This window comes from Poecilia latipinna, unplaced genomic scaffold (assembly GCF_001443285.1).
Source record: "Poecilia latipinna isolate Pla-1442-1.1 unplaced genomic scaffold, P_latipinna-1.0 Scaffold50, whole genome shotgun sequence".
In the NCBI taxonomy this organism is placed as follows: domain Eukaryota; kingdom Metazoa; phylum Chordata; class Actinopteri; order Cyprinodontiformes; family Poeciliidae; genus Poecilia; species Poecilia latipinna.
The window spans coordinates 204151-221448 of NW_015112666.1; the positions used below are offsets into that span (position 1 = coordinate 204151).

Consider the following 17298-nt stretch of genomic DNA (forward strand, 5'->3'; position numbering starts at 1 on the left):
TATATATATATATATATATATATATATATATATATATATATATATATATATATATATATATATATATGATGGAATTTTTCTGCCATAATCCAGAGACTATGTCTGAGTGCGAGGAGAAGTTTTGAGAAGAAAGACATGAAGTCTGGCTTTCAAAATAAAAATGTACGCAAAAGTATTACAAGTTTTGAGAGCAAAAGACATGAAAACCTGCTTTCAGACTGCTTTCTGCTCTTGGATTATGGCACTAAAATTCCCCCATACATATTCTGCAAGTGTTAAAATCCTCACAGTGTGCATCAGGTGAGATCTGGGTCGGTTCTCTTTAGGCTTTACGGTGCAGAAAGCAAAGCGTGCATGAAAACAGGAGCAAAGGGTGAGATAATGCTTTGTCTAGACAGTCAGAAGTCATTTCATTACCCAACGTTTTGGACCAACCCCCCTTTTCCTCCAAAGCCTGATGACGCTCCGACGTCCAGTAAGAGAGACGGGGTCATCAGAGTATTTCCTCTGGTGTCAGGAGCCATTAAGCCTCAAGAAGTTGGTTAAATATATCTAAGCCTGGAGACACTGAACAGACTGGAGTCTGGCGTCTCCCAGGTGATTTCTGATGTTCCTACATTCGATCTCTGGTTGTCGACCGAACATCGAACAGTTCCTCCGGTGAAACAGTTATGCATCGTTCTGCTTTTTAAACTGTAAATTGCTCTGATCTTTTAGGCTATTTTGTTCATTTTTATGACTATTTCTGTTCACTTTGCATATTTAGTGGCGTCTGAAGCTGTCCTCAGTGCTGCTCTCGCTGTCAGGAACTTAATATAGACGAGTTTAATAAAAGACAGCAAACAGAAGCCGTCAGCGGCCATTCATGACCTCCCTCTTCGTCTCCGTTCTCCTCCCCTCCCTCACCCTTACACTCCACGCTGATCCTCCCCAAAAAGAAGATTAACCAACCCCTGACAGAGAAGTAATCTCTCTGAAAACATTGACTATTATCATTTCAACATGCTGCTTCTCAACGCAGCGAACTGCCTCTCTGGTATGCTTAATTGCAGTGTGTGGGACTCACAATGCTCCTTTAGGTATGCTAAATGGAAAGCCTTGGCTACTGAAGGCGTTCCAACATTGTAAAAGTGCAACAATGGATCTTTGGAGTTCAGAAATTCAAGCATAGATTTCAGATCGCACGGAGGGTTTGAGATCATAAATATGTTGGAACTGTAAGTTTGGTGAAGATGGATTCATGAGAACCGGAGCTCCATTCCCAACAAACTATAATTGGTCCCATTGTTGCCTGTGAATGTTGTCATGAGATAACATTCCACCCATCTGACCTCTTACGGTTGGTTCATTTAATTACTTATCTGTGTTCTGCACCAGGCTTTCAAGCTGCTGCTGATTCGGAAACCTTCAGCTTTTCTCTCAAAGCTGGGTTTCCAGTTCAGTCATGAGCATTTTCTTTTATTGTGGGGGAAAATTTCAAATCGACTGATCAATGGCACCTCAACCAAAAACAAGTGGACAGAGACTGAAGAACTCTGTGGAGCTCCTTCGGTGACAGACTGTTGCATACGATGTGCACAAAGGAGCATTTTAGGAGATCCTTCCTTTGAGTAGATGTAAAACTTTATAACCATAAATGTTCCCAGTAAGTGTTTACAAGCATTTCCACTGTTGTTTTTAGTTTTTACACATTTTAAAATGGAACTCAATCAATCAAGTTTCAGTCAAGTTTATTTTTATAGCACATTTCAGCAACAAGGCAGTTCAAAGTGCTTTATATCTTAACAACACACAAAAAAATACAAAGTCGTAGACAATAATTGTCAAGTGTCATCATTACACATTATATTATGTTTCAAAAGCAACTCTAAGCCGGTGGGCTTTTAGTCTGGATATAAATGTACTCAGTGTTTTGGCTGTTTTGCAGTTTTCTGTGAGTTTGTTCTGTTTCTGGAGAATTTGGCAGTTGATAACTAACATCGAAATCAACTTTTTTATGCTAATAAACTGTCTAAATAAGTTGTTTAGGATTCTGTCTTTTTTGTGTAATTTTTTTCAATTCCTTCAATATTTTGCTTTATGGCTGCAGGATAGCCATAAAGCTGTCCTGCAGTGTGCATGCTTCTGAGCTTCTGCCACTCAGCTCCTTCAGACTAGCTAGCAGCAATTAGCAAACACTCTTCGGAACAGCTCAGTATGAGAGTTTCTTCTCAGCTGGTAAAAATGTTGCTAAAGGGTTAATAAAAGACCCATGTTGTGATGATTTCCTGAAGGTGGAGTTTCAGAAAGAGCACTGGTTTCTTAAAGAGACAGAGGTCCAATTTCAAGGTGTTAAATTACAAAGTCAAATTTGTTTATTGTCATATTTCATATTTTTATACCTGAAGGTGACATAGTTACTTGATTGTGCTATAAAATCAAACTATGTGCCTTCAAAATATGCAATACTGCTACTTCAAGAAATTCTTGATGGTATTTATCAATACTTTCTGCCACAACCTGCTCTTTAAAGACATTTTTGATCTTGATGTGGCCTGAAATGAAAAAGAGTTTGACACCTCTGCTGTACAGTATTTTTATTTTATTCTTTATTCTGTTTTCATATATTTTAATGTAAACCTACTTGCTTTGACTTGCTTTCTATTTCTTTTTAATATGACACATATCGGCCACAGTTCATTGCACCTGAATAGGCAAGCATCTCTCTGACCGCGGGTCAATGAGTGACCAGAGCTGAGCAGGAATTTGTGTGCAAAGATTGGCTAGCCTCATAAAACCAGAGCCATCCATAATCACCCTGGCAGTTTCCACACCGGCCGTCCGTCACTCTGCGCCTGCGATTATCCTGCCGGCGCGCTCAGTCACACCGTTCTCTGACGCAAACCATCATTCAAATTATTTTTAGCGTTAAAGTCCAGGCGCAGGAATTGGTAATCCAAGGAGTGACATCTGGCCTTCAGGGCTTATGTGATTAGCAGAGAGCCTTGACCCTAATAGCCTTGCGGACGTTCTTCACTGCTTCTCTGGAGGAGTCAGACGGCGCTGCGCAGACGTGTCGATTTCACGGAAAGAACCGACAGAAAGCAGGAAGAAGAAGGTCTAATTTAAAGCGCCTTCATTTCTAAAGCACCTTCAGTCCTGATAACCACTAACGGCTGGAGTCAAACTGCAAAAATACAAATTCTTTTCAAATATGCTGGTGTAAATATCTTAGTAAATTTGATTCAGATTCACTTTATTTTGGTAAATAAAATATAATTTATAAATCTATATTTTAGGGCTCTTAAAGCTCACCAAAAAGCAGATAATTTGAGTTCATCATTGAATTCATTCCACATTTTCACACCAATAACAGAAACACATCTAGACTTTACTTTTCTCTTTATCATGTTCAAATATTAACAAAACTCATGAATTATATTTACTCTGTCTTAACTTTAATAGCTTCTAAATTCCAGAAAGATTATTTCAAAGCTTTATGCATTATTTCTAGTATTTTTGTCACTAAATTTTAAATGATTACTTTGAATAAAACGTTTATCAGTTGGTTCATGAGATCACACTTTATTTATAAGCCTAATACCTTTTTTTTGTAACTAATATGTTGTTTATCTAATATGTTATATAATATGTTGTTTTATTTGCATTTCCTCATATTTATGAGCAAGATGACAAGAAGATAACCAAGAAAAGGCTTCTTGGTTATTTACCAAGAAAATATTTATTAAATATTTTATTTTCTGCAATATTCCTATTTTATTTCTAATATATTCAATATGAGGCATCCAACTTTTGCTGTCTAAACATTTTCTTTTCTAAAATCTATGAGAAATATGAACTTTCAAGTAACTTTTCAGCAAGATACAGGAGCTTGTTTTAAGTTAATGTTTTAATATTGATTTTAAAAAGTACTAGTTCCACGAGCAGATTTTTATTTTTTTTACTTATAACAATACTTTTTTCACATGTTGTAAGTGGAACTAGAACCTTTTCATCAATATTAAAGAATTATTGACTTTAAACAAAACTCCTATAAGTTGCTGGAAAGTTACCTGTAAGTTAGTTTTGCACTAGAAAAATACTTGGTGTAAATGTTTTTTGCAGTGTGGGCCAAACTATAAATAAAAAATTCAAAATGCAGGAAGAAGAGAGGTCAGCAGTGGCAAAATAAAACAATTGAATCAAAGTGTAGAGGAGGGCAGCAGCTTCCTGCTCAATTAATCATCATCAACAGTGAAAGGCTGAAAATGACCTCCTCTGGCGGCACAATGGAGCCCAACTCATACAACTGTTGTCCTATTTTGGAAGAACTATGGCTGTTTAATTATTTTTGAAAACAAAAAAGGTTCCCAGCAGCTAATTTCACCTCCAGAAAACAGAGTTTGAAGGCTATTTACTTGAGTATTGTGGGAACAGGGGAGAAACTCTTCATTTCAGGTCTCCATGTTGAATCCTTGGATAATCGTTTTTGTGTTGTAATAATAATTTCTGTGTTACAAAGGAGTCTGTTTGCAGAAAACAGAGTGAGATAAAGGAAGGGACTATTTTGGGCAGCAGTTTGCTTGGAGAAGCTTTTGCTTATTCTGAGGCAACTAGTTCCCAGGAGTTCAGCCTCGCTGCTCGCTTCTGCTTTTGTTTTGCTGTTTTCAGGATCTCTTGCTTGTGCAGGAGTTCAGTGGCCCTTCTTCTTGTTTTTATAGTTTCTTTCTCCACCTCCTCTTAAGTGAGTAATTGTGTACCAATAATTGCCTCTGCAGGTTTGGGGAGGATCAGGAAAACACGATTCCTTCAAAGCTGCATTTGTCAAACCTGTTTTTTCTGGTTTTATTTTGTGTTGCTGAGCTTCAGTGGAATGTCCAATAAAAAGCTGCTCTTGTAGTTTTCACACGTCTGTAGATGGGAACAAGGGGGAAAAGGCATTTCCTCTGCATGACCCGGTGGTTTGCATGAGCAATATGTAATCTAAATCTGCTTACTTCTTAAAGCAGCTGAGCAATCTGAAGAACTTCCTGACTTAATATTGTGTTTTTTCACTTACAAATGCCAGTATTATATGAATCTTAGTAAGAGCTTCTTGTGAACATGTTGTTGAAAAAATGGTGAAGCATAAGGGAAATAATGCAAGGTTTGTTTTTTGTTTTTGTACAAAAATCTGAAAAGTGTAGCAAGGTTGAACAGAAATGCTTGCCACACTTTTCAGATTGTTTGCTAATAATTTGGTAAAAGTAATTTATCTGCTCTTTGTGTTGATAAATTAACATTTTAAAGGGGTTTAAATACTTCGAGTGTCAAGTATTTTTATATGACTTTGATGCTTTGGAAGATTCAGTTAAATACATAAATATTTATATATCAAGTTTATTTGTGTAGCACATTTCAGCAACAAGGCATCTTAAAATGCTTAACATCATAAAAACACTAGAAAAAAATCAACAAAACTGAGAAACCAGAGACAAACATTACATTTTGTCGAGTGCCATCATCAAAATCATCAACACATATGATATATGTGTTGGTCAGTGTTTCATAGATTATTAATCAAAAGCAACGGTGGGTTCTTAATTCAAAGCCACTCAGTTTTTCAGTTTTCTGGAAGTTTGTTCCAGATTTATGGTGCATAGAAGCTGAATTCTTCTTCTATGCAGAAAATATATATCATATAAAATTATGCTTTCCAATGTAAGAATTTGGTGCAAGTATTTTGACCTAAGAGTATATTGAAAAACAATAGTGGGGTGGGAGTTAGAAGATTTATTCTCTTTGATTTTGTTGTTTTATTGATTTGTTTGAAATAAATGAATATTTCTGTGTTCCAGTGACCTGCTCCGACCTCAAGCTGTTTTTATTTAAAGCTCTTAGCTGCTGCTCCTGTTTCAGATTCCTAACTTCTACACTTTCATTTTCTTTCCCCTCTTTTTGCAGGTATGGCCTCGCAAGTGCAAGTGTTCTCCCCTCACACTCTCCAGTCAAGTGCCTTCTTTAGCGTAAAGAAACTGAAGGTGGAGCAGAGCTGTAACTGGGATATGACAGGGTACGGCACGCATAGCAAAGTCTACAACAGCAGCAAGAACGTGTCGGCCACTGGCGGCGCTCCTCTAGGCCTCAGCGGCTCCTCCCTGCCATACGAGCAGACCCTGATCTTCCCGGCCAGCGCCGGCCACATCGTGGTCGCCTCGGCCAGCAGCACCTCGGGGGCCGTCGGCTCTCTGCTGGGCAGCAGCAGTGGAGACAGCGGCGGCGGTAGCGGCAGCGGAGGCGGCGGCGGAGTCCACAACCTGACGCGGCGCAGTACGGTGAGCCTCCTGGACACCTACCAGCGATGCGGGCTTAAGCGCAAGAGTGAAGAGCTCGAAAACAACAGCAGCGTGCAAATCATTGAGGAGCACGGCCCACCCATGATCCAGAACGGCGGAACCAGCGGAGCCACGGCGGCCACGGCGGCCACCGCCACCTCCACGGCGACGTCCAAGAACAGCGGCTCCAACAACGAGGGCGACTACCAGCTGGTGCAGCACGAGGTGCTCTGCTCCATGACCAACACCTACGAAGTCTTGGAGTTCTTGGGGAGGGGAACCTTCGGCCAGGTGGTGAAGTGTTGGAAGAGGGGAACCAATGAGATAGTGGCCATCAAGATCCTAAAAAACCACCCATCGTACGCGCGGCAGGGTCAGATCGAGGTCAGCATCCTGGCGCGCCTTAGCACAGAGAGCGCAGACGACTACAACTTTGTGAGAGCCTACGAGTGCTTCCAGCACAAGAACCATACGTGCCTGGTGTTTGAGATGTTGGAGCAGAACCTGTATGACTTCCTCAAGCAGAACAAGTTCAGCCCGCTGCCGCTCAAGTACATCAGACCGGTGCTCCAGCAGGTCGCCACGGCGCTGATGAAGCTGAAGAGCCTGGGGCTGATCCATGCCGACCTGAAGCCGGAGAACATCATGCTGGTGGATCCTTCGCGTCAGCCCTACAGGGTCAAAGTCATTGACTTTGGTTCAGCCAGCCACGTGTCCAAAGCGGTGTGCTCCACCTACCTGCAGAGCAGATACTACAGGTAAGAGCCTCAGAGACCTGCTCTGAGATACGCTGCCTCCCAGAGGTATGCATGGTACTTCAGCTTTCTCAGCCTTTGTCACACAAGTATTTGTATTTTATTGGGCTTTTACATTATGGAGCAACACAAAGTATTCAGACAAACTATTTGCTTTGCTCTGATGCTCAGTGGATCTGATTTCAGTCAGAATTCATAAAATCTGTGTTATTAATGCTCAGCTAAAAAGTTAGCTATGCTAACTAAAGCAGTATACCAACATATTAATAATACGTTGGTATAGAATATAGCTTCCACTAAATAATATGCTGTTACTTAGTGGAAACTAACGCTAAGGCACTAGCTATAGCCATTTTGGCACGGGTTAAACAAACTTCAAAATAAGAGCATGAATATAAATGCCTAACTACTTGATGAATTGGTTCTTAACAATCTATAATCAAACCTTCAACACAGATTTCCAATTTAATCAACTGAATGTTTACAAAACAGCCAAGCAGATGAGTGCTTTAAAATGTATTGATAAAAATTTACTTAGAGGAATGTTAAGTGTTCAAAAAGCTTTCAAAGTTAGCAAAAATGCTGAAGCGCTAAGCGAGAAATTAGCTACGCTGTTAGCGCATTGGCCCATGACTGATTACCAGCGTAAATCCAGCTGATCTGTGAAGGCCTCTTCGGTCAAGCACTTTAACAATCTGAGTTGTCTGAACATTGATGAATTATTGAGAACCATTATAATCCATGTCTGTACTCAAGAAGATGCTCTACTCAGATTAGAGTATAATTCTGCAAAGTGTGTAAGTCCTGAAATTGGGTGGAGTTTCACCTTCTAGCAGGATGGTTACAACGGCCTAGTCAAAGAAAAATCCTGAGAAATCACCAGTTGTGCAAAACAGGTGGCATGTACCTTCAGATAAAGGTGAATATTAATATATGGTATGCCACACTTTTCAGATATTTTTTCTCTTTTTTCAAAATAAGCATTGCTTTGTTTCTAACTAAAAATCCAAGTTGTTGAAAAGGTCCAGGGGGTGCGAACACTTTTGCATGGAGTAAAAACAATGAAGTTCTAAATCTATCTGGAGAAGATGCAGAAAAGAACAAATGTTAGTTCATTTCTTCCTCATGGTTGCGTGTATATTGTTTTTTGTTTAATGGGAATGTTTTCGTTGTTGGGCTGATTAATAACCATCTAGAATTGCTGCTGCTGCTTAAATCGTCTCTGCATTCCAGCTTTGTGTTTTCCTCATATTTACTGCGTTTGTTAAACCCTTATTTAATCCTGAGCAGGCCAGTAAAACTCAAAGGCTTGTAAAGTGGCCAGCTGCTTATTGTGTTTAATGAGATAAAACAAGCATGTTTTGGTGCTACTTTGATGATTATGGAGGTCCTGCTCAGCTTTCTCACGTCTCGCTCAGCCTCTCGTAAAGACGCAGCAGACCACAGGGAATTTATGAAGCAGTGACTTTGTTTGGTTCCAGAGAGAAGTTTGTGTTAAAAATGGGCTTCCTGTTTGCAGTAGAGGAGAACTGAAAGGATCCCAGACAAACTCCTTCATAGAAGAAGAAGAAGAGCGCTAATACGCATATATTTGCCCTCCTGCCTTTAGATAGCCGGCCCCCACCACAGAGGAGCTCCCGTTTCCCCAGGGATAGAGTCCAGGGGTCAGGCTGAGTTCTCCCGTTATATGTGTTTGTAATCCACACCAGCGGGGCCGGCACCAGGACCAGATGACGCTCTGGGAAGACCCGGCATCCCTCTCCCAATTCATGTTTCTACCTACAGAAAAACTTTGTTTCGGTTTGAGCAAAGCCAGAGTTAAGATAGTAGATAGTTTGGGGCTCAGGTGTGGTTCTGGCTTTGATGGAAGAGCAGGTGTGTGTGAGCTGTTGCATGACACACACACACACACGCGCGCACACACACGCACACACACGCACACACACAACTGCCAGGTGTTGCTCTTCAGCTCGGCTTTGTGCTTCTTTCTGCTGGAAGAGTTTCTGTGAAGAATCGTTTGGTTGTTTCGGATGTTCATGAGTCACTTTGATGTCCTCAAAAGCAGGGTTGTCCAAAGTGTGGCTTGGGGGCCATTTCCGGGCCATTAGACTGATTTTGTGTGGCCTCTGAATGAGGTTTAAAGCTTTTCCAAATAAATCCTGCTTCTATTACTCATAATAGACTAACTTTTTTCAGTTTTCTTCAGTTGAGCCTGAAATATATGCGTAAAGTGGTTTCCTTTCTTCCAATAAGGAAGTTTTGGATCTACAGTGATTTTCATCTTCTTTTTCCACTAAAAATTTTCTTTGTTTAAATAAAATATTTCTTGCTTAGTTTATTGTTGAACAAAAAAAAAAATCTTAAAAAATGTAACATGGCTACATCTGAGGTCAAAGGTTGTAGTCAAGCTGTAATTAGTTAAACTGAAATTCTGCTTCGAACTGAAAAAATGATGTGTGTATATTTGCTCTGGAGGTCTGTCAGGTGTTGGTGGATTATAATGTTTGCTTTTTCACCTCCATTATTTATCCTTTCCCTCCCTTCTCCTCTTTCTGAAGCTAAAGCTGTCCTCCATGCAGGTGGTTCTTAACATGTTTCTGACAATTATCACCTCCATAAACCTGCAGTTCTCACACTATGGTAACATTTAGTAGAGATATGTGTAAAACCAGCACAAAAATGTAAAGCATACATGATTTCTTTCTTTCTATTTAAATCATAGATGAGTTTCTCTAGATCTTGTTGGGACATTAGTCCTTTAATTCTGGAAATTTTCTTCATTTGATAGAAGGCTGACTTTGTAATTGTCTTTATGTGACTCTGAATGTCCAGGCCTGATCACTAGTTTCCAGCTGTATAAACTGAAGCTTGTGCTGCTGATTCTTGATCGTTCCTCTTCAGCTGGAGAAAGTTATGGCACCTCCACATACTGACTTGCTGAAAGCATCTTCTGCTTTGATGGTTCAGGGTTACCTGGTGACATCTTACTGGTAACTAATCTTATTACTTGAACTGAGTTAGCAGTGGATATTAAATGAAAGGAGTCCCAGGGTTGAACCCTGAGGTACCTCGCATGCGACTTCTGTCTGCTCCTATAAAAAATGTCCTGCTGATACAAAGACTTTTGGACCAGTAATAAATGAAGAACTTGTACTTATTTGCTTTGGAACTGTAGTTGGTTTCTTTTGAAAGCAATAAAAGAAAGAAAAACCCTCCTTAATAATTCCACCTCATTATTTTTTGGAGGATGTAATTTAGTTATGACTCCATTCTTACCCAGAAAGTAAAAAATGTAAATCTTTGAAATAGGAATGATTGCCTTGCATATAAAGTAGTTCTCTGGATTTGCTGTTGTTGGCTTCAGTTAGTTTTTGTTTTTGATGAGTCAATTTGTTGGAATTTATCTTGAAAAAAATAATTCATACCACTAAATGCAACCAGTTTGGGAATCATGACTTCATGGATTTTTTTTACATGCAATATTTTCTCTTATAATTAAGAGTCATTTGAGCAAATATACTCTGCACATTAAGAACTGACATTTTAAAAACTCAAAGCAATCCTCCTTTAGTTCAGTCAGTCGTTGCCTTTGATTTTAATGACAGACAATTTTCACAAAGATAACATAGACTCACAGATTGAAACAATTCCCACAAGCAGTTTAATCAATTAACTAATCCAAACGAACTTAAATGAACTGAGTGTTTACATAAGCTATTATTTAATTTAGCTGAAATAGATTTAGAAGTTCAAAGAACAACCCAAAGGAGTTAAATCAATGATCTAATCCGAGCCTAATAAACTAACAGACGCTTACACAAGGAAGGATTTTTATACAGGATGAAATGAATGGATGTTACTAGAACAAATTAACCCTCAAATTCAATGATGTTAATATTTATTTTTAACAAAACTGGTATGATATTCTCATGGTATAACCTTAATGTAAACATACCAGTTTGTTTTAAGCTTTTTATGCCATTATATGTGCGATTATCTGAACAGAAAGGCACCAATTATTCCTTCTGCTGCTATTGATTAAAACAGTTAATCAATAGCAGGTGTTTTCAAATTTATTATCCAGCTTTTCATGCATAGACTTAAGCAAACCTCCAGAAGTAAATATCTGCTAAATTTAGTTGTAGTTTAGTTGTACTTAGTGCAGAATCCTCCTGATGTTCTTCTCTCAATAGACGAGCACAAAAATAAGAGGCTTAGCTGTTCAGTTTGTGCGTAATCAACCTGGAGTCGGTTGTTTCACTTCCAAACTGCAGTTTTACAACAACATGATCCGAAACTGAAACCAGGTGGTGCCGGTTTGGTTTGCAAACCGTGATCCTCTGTGATTTTTAAAAGCACTGAACAAACAAACCGGTTTGTCGTGAAGAAAAATGTCAGTTGTTTTGCTCTGCACAGCAGTTGGCGCCGTGGCAGTCATGACCTCTGCTGTGTGTTTGTCACATTATTTTATTTATTTGTAGTTGGCAACAGGACAGTGCGGCGTCCTGTTTCAGGCAGCTGACAGTCAGTGAGCAGCAACAGAATCAAGTCCCGTTCCTTCCTCTTTAAACCATAGTGGGAAACATTTTAATAGTTTTGAAGTCGAAACTATTTAAAATTGCAAGATGAAACAGAAGCACATTGAGGTCAGGATTGAAATGATTAATTGCATTAATCATGATTAATTGATTATTGAAATAATTGTCAACTAAGTTAGTAATCGATTATTTGAATATACGGACACAAAAAAGGCCATCTGCTGAAAAAACCTCTTTATTGCCGTAATTAAACAGAAACATTACATTTTGCAGTTGAGGCAAAGGAGATAAAATCGCCTTTGCCTGTAAATTTGTTTTATCTTTTCTCAGTTCAGATTCGATAATAGAATATATAATAAATATATTGTTAATATAACAATAAAATATGTATTTTATTTCCAAAATAATTGAACTACTTATTCATATTTATCTTTTACTGTATTTCTAATATGGTATAAAAATGCTTAAGTGGTCAAATGAAAAATCTGATTAATCAGATTTATCTATAGAACAACCGATTAGGAACATAATCGTTAGTTGCTGTCCTTGTTTCAGGTGTCGCCTGTCGTTGCTTCAAGTCAACAAGCAGGTTATAAAACAGTCCTGTTTGTTTTCCGTGGGAGTGACGAGTGGAAGAGGCCGGAAAGATCATCCCTTCATTTCCTCTTGGCAACAGGAGGCAGGAAAGAAAGACTTACCCATCAGCCACCAGAACCCCGACCGGGGGGACCTGGCGACCCTGGGTTTGATGCTCCAGTGGAGGGCGAGGATGGGTGTTGTCGGGTCTCAGCGCTCCATAATGAACGATTTCTTCCAGAGAAATGCACTGGTGGTGGATGAGTACCATGGGTGTGTTAGTGGGCAGAGTTCACAGCGAGATCAGAAGCTTAAAGGATAACATCCCTCCATCTTTAGTGATCACAGATGAGAAGATAGCAGCAATGTTCACCAACAGGGTGGAGATTCCACCCAGGTGTGCTTATTATCCTCTATCTTCACCACAGTCACATCCCCGCTCTGTATTGATTCCTGTTGAATGACTTTTTGTTTATCTTGTTATGAACAATGACTGTTTTTTTGTTTAATGAGGTGAACCGACCGGGGAGATTAATGGCGGTAGCTGTTTGCTTTTTGGATGTCCCAGATATTGTTTGCTGTTGACATTATACGTCCTGTAACAGCCTTGCAAATGACTTATGGATTTTTTCACAAGGTTGACTCATGCAAATAAAAAAAAAAGCAGCGCTGAAGGTAAACAGCAGTTTAGGGTTCAGCTGTGTTCAGGGTCGTCAGTTTCTGCCTGTTGGACTCTTGATTCCTCTGCTTTTCAACACAGTTTTCATAAAACATCCACATGTTCTGTTCTGTTTATGTCCTGATTACATCAGTGTTTGACCTAACCTTAATCTCCCTTCTATCTCCTCCTGATGCTCCTCTTATTCCTTCCTTGTGGCTAATTATGTAACAGGTAAGCTTCCAGCTCAGGCTATCATGTGCCAGATAAAGAAATTATTGTCCTGTCCCAGATGGACATTTTTGTCCTATTTATCTCCTCTGGCTAAGGCCATGAGATTTGTGGAATGCAGCAAGATGTTGTTTAAGTTTATGTGAGGTTTCCTGATGTCGTCCAGCTGAGAGCAGGCCTTGTGGCGGCAGCTGGCACTGACACGGACATGCATTGTGTAGAGAGATGAGAGTATTGAAGGAAAAAAAAACACATAATACACTGTATTTGCTGAAGATTTATTGCTGTTGTGTAAAAAAAAAATGTATTTTGACTTTGACTGTTCCTCTATGCAGTATTTCTAGATCTTTCAGCGTCCTGGTTCTTATCTGATACTCTCCTCTTCAGCTCAGCCAACAAGTTTTCAACAGGATTTCGGTCTGGGAACCGAGATAGGACCGTTCATTTTGTGACTGGTAAACCTGGAAAAGTTTCTGGTTCATTGTCCTGCTGAAAGATTAAATAATACATTTTCTGTGTTTTGGTAGAGACCTGGAAATTTTTAAACAATTGAAATCCCCTACAGCTAGCTAGCTGGCTAGATAGGGGATTTTAAACATGATGGATGGATGGATGGATGGATGGATGGATGGATGGATGGATGGATGGATGGATGGATGGATGGATGGATGGATGGATGGATGGATGGATGACACTATTTTTTCAGCAGTTTGCTAGCTACCTAGCAGCTGAAAAAGAACTATAAAATAAGCAGCACTGTAACAGTTTGGGTTAGCGTTCATAAACATAACTTAGTAAAAAAAAAGCTCTTATTTTCAGTTTTTATTTCAAACTTGCCTGCAACAACTTACTTTATCCTAAAGCATTGATAACGTTTCCTGTTTTATTCTAACTAGAAATCAAGCTCATAAGATAAATGGGGACATAATTTAAAAGAAATTCTGTCTAAAGTTCTGACGCAAGTCTGTGCTGTAGCTTTAATAATCATTCTGTATGTGCTAAAAAATACCCAAGAACTCGAAGAAAAGTGTCAAGACTAGAGTCTTTTTAGGAACCCTGTTTTATACACATCATGAACTTAATTGCGTATGAATCGTAATTTATTTAGATAGTTTTATGGTTTCAAATATTTTTCCTTTAGAAGTCGTTGTGATGAAAATGAGTCAGCAGCTTCTGAGAGAGAGGGATGAGATCCCTGGAGTCACAAATAATCGCGAGTGGTCAAGTTATTCTCATAATCAGTAAAAGGTGACATCTGAGGCAAAGAAAAGCCACAAAAGTCCATAAACTCTGGACTTTATGACTTTTATGATGGTGATAAAAGCAGGAGACTAAATATCCTGCATGTAGATGCGTGTCCAGCTGGATGGGGTCTGTTTGGGCTGCGTGAGTGTAAAATGAGTCTCTGCTCCACCTGTCTGGATATCTCGCTATCTGTTGTTAGCATCACCCAACCAGACAGACAGGACAGGCGTTCCAGCACATTTACCCGGACTCCGTCAAACATCAAGGGGTGTTTCAGCGAATCAGGTTGCTATTAGTTACTGTTCTATGAAGCGTGCATTAAAGTGTGTAGGTGTGTGTGTGCGTGTGTGTGTGTGCCAAGGAGGGGGAGAAAGGTAGGAGAACAGCGGGATCAGGTTGCTAAAGAGGAGCAATGATTTTTCGAGAAGGACTGAGAGACAGGTTGGCTTATCTGCAGTGGCGCTGCTAATAGCGCAGGTGTTGTTTATTAGAAGATTATCATGATTGAACAGTGGGGAAGAAAGAAAAGTGGGGAATGAGAGCAGAGAGAGGGCTGGAGGTGTGGATGTGCAGATGGGTTTTTGTTTTGCATTCCTTACCTCTACCTGGAACGAGACACTTTCATCCCCAAGCAGTGGCAGATAATTCCTAACCCAGATGAGCTTTCATTAGTTTCAGCCTGACAGGAACGCTGTTAGTTTTTCTGCTGACTTTCACCTTGTTTAATAATTACTTATTTATAAATTTGCAGCTTGTGACCGCTGAGGTCCGGGGCTGTCTGGCTGCTGCTTACAGTAGATGCTAAGGCCATAGATCGCTATCAGGACGCAGCAAATAAGAGGCAGACCCCTGAAATGATAATTATCGCTCTGTGTATTCACTGTTACACTCTTTATGGCAGTTATAATACCTTAGTATGCATGACAGAATCCTAATAACCTGCTTCTCATTTATGATTTGCCTCTGGGCAGCTCTTCCATGTGTCTCCACTGAGCAGTCAGCAAGCAGCAGGCATGTAGCAGCAAAGCTAATTAACTGCCGCTAGTCAAGCATATGCATCAGGACATATATAACTCTGCTGCGCACATTTATTCTGAATGAAAATGATTGAATTATTTAAGATGGATGTGAACTTTGCCATGCAGGAGACAGATAGACCCATCGCTGCACTCTGACAGGCTGCACAGGTGTGCGCGCTGCTAGCGCTCAGACAAGAGGTTCAACGCACTGTTTTATTCTGGATGCTGGTCTTTGTTCTCTGTCACAGTTCAATTTCCATACATTAGGCAGGATATGAGGCTGGGGGAAATGAAGCCGCCTCGATAAAACGCAGCACGCTGCCCACTCAGACTCACTAAGGCTGCTATCTCTTCGCTCTCTATTGATCGGCTTAGTTGAAACTGGATTTTTTTTCTCACCTAAGCTTTTGGTGGTGTGTTTAGGAAATGATGGCAGAAGACAGTAGTGACTTATCTGCCTGGAGTTCCTACATAATGCTGCTTGGTAGGTCATTGAAATGCAGCTCCTGTTTCAGTTTAAGTCAGAAAATCATTAGTAGGACATGTGATTTGTAGCTGAAGTATTCAAAACTCTTGAACTGTAGGAGAGCAGCGCAGGAAAATTATTCTTAATTTTCAACATTTTTCACAAAAAAGCAACAACTTAAAAACAACTCCAAACTAATCAAGTCTGACCAGACTTCCTGTCCCGTCTGAAAACCTCACCTGACCAAAGCACCTTCTTTCATCTCTACATTATTAGCAAACTTTAAACTGATCTTCTTCTTACCAATGTTCCATAAAAACCAGATCTGTAAACGGATTCCTTCACATGAGCTTTGGCTCTCTAATTCTAACCAATTAATTTCCCTTCAAAAAATATTGATAATCAGAATGGAAACTATCAATATCGTTATCATTTTATCATGCGATTAATTGATTCATTGCTTATTCTGACTGGCTTTGGTCTACCTATGTTAAATTGGAACTATTATTCAAAATGAACAGTTTGCACGTTTTTATACTTTCATTTGAGTTTCTACTGCTTCAAAAACAGCCCAAACAAAAGTTTATGTTTTTTAGTGTCTACATTTTTGTTGGTTGTGCAGGAGGCTCCACTTCTGCTTTTCAAAGATGTACAGTTGTATAATCATTACAGTCATTTTCATGTGTGAATTTTAATGTCCAAGTGACAAGACACCATAAAACAGTTCTAAACAGGCAGAACTGAGCAGACTGAAATCTCATTATCTCTGAATTACTTTGTTAAAAAATGTAATGAACATATTTTGTGTTGCCCATAGATCTATCCTAACCTGTTAAAGGATGCATAATAGGTCACCTTTAAACTTTGAGTTTATGTTTGGAATGTGACAAAGAAAGTTTAAAGGGTGTGAATAGTTTTACATTGGACTGTATATTAATTTTATCCATTGAACAACATGTTTAGCTTATTTATGTAGGATTCAGGCATCAACTGGTTTGCAGGGTGATGGCTGACTGGCACAGGTGCACCTGGGTCTAAATAAATCATGAGGCTGCCTGCTGATCGCCTACCTCCATCATTCCTGCATGCCCCGCCGTCCCTCCACAGGGAGCTCCAGAGAGGGGGCAGCCCCCATCGAAACGCGCGCCGCCTCACCTTCCCTCCAACCCCCTCATCACCTCCTCCATCCAACTCACATGAATATTTAAAAGCTAACACCAAGATGGAAAATATGCCGCCAGGCCTATAAAGACCTGGTGCAAAAAGATTCATTTTGGGACCTTGATTTTCTTAATTTATTGCAGGTCAGGAAATTAAATTTAGAGCAGTTTAATTACAGGGAGAGTGGCGTTATGTGGACAGTCACAAACTGAGACCGTTGACAACAGTCAGACAGAGAGCATGGGGAGAAACTGAGAGAGTGTGATCTGCTGAGGGAGGTGCAATTTGCAAAACCATGGCTCTGTGTGTGCGTGTGCGTGTGTGTGTGTGTGTGTGTGTGTGTGTGTGTGTGTGTG

At 39.7% G+C, this 17298-nt stretch overlaps 1 protein-coding gene across 2 annotated transcripts in view; it reads left to right on the forward strand.

Annotated features, from left to right (window-relative positions):
- Nucleotides 1-17298, forward strand: part of hipk2 (homeodomain interacting protein kinase 2) — a 123063-nt gene that overhangs the window by 19189 nt on the left and 86576 nt on the right. For both annotated transcript variants that reach the window (XM_015050937.1, XM_015050929.1), the window contains exon 2: nucleotides 5923-7051. In XM_015050937.1, the coding sequence (XP_014906423.1) occupies nucleotides 5923-7051 (1129 nt within the window). The remainder of the gene's footprint in view (nucleotides 1-5922; nucleotides 7052-17298) is intronic.